Source organism: Chlorocebus sabaeus, chromosome 12 (assembly GCF_047675955.1).
Source record: "Chlorocebus sabaeus isolate Y175 chromosome 12, mChlSab1.0.hap1, whole genome shotgun sequence".
NCBI classification, from domain to species: Eukaryota; Metazoa; Chordata; class Mammalia; order Primates; family Cercopithecidae; genus Chlorocebus; species Chlorocebus sabaeus.
The window spans coordinates 64,318,073-64,320,707 of NC_132915.1; the positions used below are offsets into that span (position 1 = coordinate 64,318,073).

Below are 2,635 nucleotides of genomic sequence, written 5' to 3' on the forward strand. Positions count from 1 at the left end.
GCACTTTGGGAGGCCAGGGTGGGAGAGAGTGAGTGGAGATGGACCGCTGCCATAGTGATGGGGTAAGGAGAGGGCCTCTGGGGGTATACGATGACTAAGTGCAGATAAGGCTACTGATGTCAAAACAGGGGTATAGGTGGGACTCATAGCAGGCGGGGGAGGTCAGGTTGGGGGACTTGATGAAGGAATCAGGCTGGCAGGTTGTGGAGGTGGTGGCAGTTATAGAGGTCAAGGGGAGAGTAGCTCAGGACTGTGAGCTTGCAGCCCCCAGGGGGAATGCAGTGGCTCTGAGTGCAGATCCCAGGGATGTTCTAGCAGCAGCAAGAGGAGCTGAGGAGCTGAGCTCCGGCCCTCTACCCCGGCGCCCACCTCTGCCCTGTTGATGCTGCAGCCCCTCTTGGCCCCTCATCCCCAGCTAGGCACCCCCAGAAAGAGCTCCGTGCAGACAGCAAACTCACACCCCCATCTGCGGGGCCCTTTGCAAGTCTTCAGCCTTCTAGGTTAAAATCTAAACACTTTTTGGAAAGTTTTATTTGAAAACTTGGGGACAGGGCAGAGAGAGCAGGATGGAGACTGTATTCTCCTGTCAGGGTTCTTGGGTCAAAAGCCAGGCTCAGGTCCCTCCCGTCTCTTAAGTTCCAGGTCTGGTCTGTGAGCTCCCGAGGAATATACCCACCCACCCACTGTCAGGCCCTTACTCCTCCCCCACCGCCCACTTCCTGTGCCTGAGGAGACACTGAGGTGTGGGGGTAGACTATGAGGGAGCGGGGGTGGGGAGGATCTGGTTAAACTCCAGAAGAAGGAAGTGAGAACCTGGGAGTTTGGGGGCTAAGAGGAACAGATAGAAAAAAGAAATTAGGAGGGGGCTACTGTCTTTGCCTCCTCCATCACAAAAGCTTTGCTGAGATGTCTCCCTCGAAGCTCAGATAGGAAGTCCAGGGTAGATCACATCCTGTGACTTGGCAATGGCGCCCGTCTTTGGGTGCTGGTTGGGAAACAGTCATGCCCCTGCTACAGGGGGCTGGGGCAGTGCATGCCCCGCTGTGCCAGGCCCTCCATCTCAGCTGGCTGCAGGCTGGCTGTTGGCATAGGCCTGATCGGGGAAGGAGGCTCGGGCCCTGCGGGTCTGAGCACATACTGAGGCATAGAGCTCCGGCTCCGGGCCCAAGGCCTGGGACTTTGGCTCAGAGTCCAGCACCACCTCCGAGTACTTGATGGGGGTCCCAGGGCCTGGGATCCGACCCTGAGGAGGCCGCAGCTGTAGGCTGGTATAGCACATCACCTCCTCTGCAGCCTGGAGATGCAAGGCTGTTAGAAGTTCACTGGACCCTTGGAAAAGCCCGAAAAGCCCGCCACTTCCTTCCCTCCTGCTTTTCTCCAGCCACAGCTGACTCACCCTGGCAGGGCCTCCAGGAGTTGGATCCTGCTGGTCTGGCCCTGGGTCTTGAGACAGCCGTCCTGGGACAGGGAACAGGAATCTGGTCAGCAACTTGTCCCTGCTCCTGCACACCCCCATCCCAGCCACCCAGGACCTGGCCTCTGTGCCCCTCCTCTCTGCCAGCTCCCTACCTGTCTGTAGATAATGCAGGTTCCCATACAGCGGAACCTCTTCCACAGACCCTCCAGAGCTGCAACACAGAGTTCAGGGGATGAGTGGGGACTTCTCGGTAAGAAAGAACTCTCAGTCAACCCATCCCTGTTGTCTGTTACCCACCGTCCCTGCCCCGGATGGCTCCTGCTCCGGCCCCTGATCCACTGGGACAAGTGTGCAGCCAGCGAGATGAGAAACAGCAGTGTCACAGCTCCGAAGAGGACCCACAGTCCCCAGGCCTGGGTTATGGAGGGGATTCCTGTGGATGTGAAAGGAAGGGGGGTATAACTGCCCCGCCCAACCCCCAGGGCCCAGCAGGTGGGACCTGGGGCCACATGACCCCTCCCCCACCAGCCCCTGCCACGCCCAGCTCACCCAGTGTGAGTAGATCCGTGCAGTTGTCACCTCTGCTCATGGCTGCTGATGTGAGAGTCCACAAGCACACTGCTCTGAGCCGAGGGTCAGCCTGGTTCATGGCCTGACAGCTTCCACAGCCCTTCTTACTCCCACCCCTCCTCAGGCCTGTACCCCACAGCTCAGCATCCCCAATGCTGGTGGTGGCAAAGTCTCTGGTTTCCGGGGAGGAAGGGGGAGGGGAGGGATGAGAAAAAGAACAAAGACCCCGCCCTGTGCCTGCACCTGCGCCACTCCTGCAGCTTCTGAGCTTCCCCCACCCTCGCTGCCCGGGGACCTGTGCCCCCCTTGAGAAGAGAAGCAGGCCTGTGGGTAATGTGCCACGGGCAGTTGAGTCCCTGAGGACTCCAGGGGCGGGGTGTGGGTGGGCAGAAGTGGTGTGAAGCAGGACTAGCAAGAACAGGAACGCCCCTTCTGCTCCAGGATGCCCACCTTCCTCCCTGACTCTGGTCCCGGAAGAAAGATGTATTCCTCAATGAATACGATATAAAGTGGAAGGGTCGGGGGAGCCTCCTGGTACCTCTGATCCCATCACACCTAAGGCTGATCTGAGAGGATATGTGTATAGATGATGCTTGTTATTGTTTCATTGGGGGTATTATAATTTGGGGGACACCCCCAAACCTCCCC

At 58.6% G+C, this 2,635-nt stretch overlaps 1 protein-coding gene across 1 annotated transcript; it reads right to left on the bottom strand.

Annotated features, from left to right (window-relative positions):
• Positions 1 to 501: 501 nt before the first annotated feature.
• Positions 502 to 2,173, bottom strand: SIT1 (signaling threshold regulating transmembrane adaptor 1). The gene is made up of 5 exons (XM_007968824.3): positions 1,967 to 2,173; positions 1,715 to 1,850; positions 1,570 to 1,628; positions 1,397 to 1,458; positions 502 to 1,294 (listed from the first exon to the last, which is right to left on the bottom strand). The coding sequence occupies exons 1-5, from the start codon at positions 2,064 to 2,066 to the stop codon at positions 1,061 to 1,063; spliced, it is 591 nt and encodes a 196-aa protein (XP_007967015.1). The 5' UTR covers positions 2,067 to 2,173; the 3' UTR covers positions 502 to 1,060.
• Positions 2,174 to 2,635: the final 462 nt, after the last annotated feature.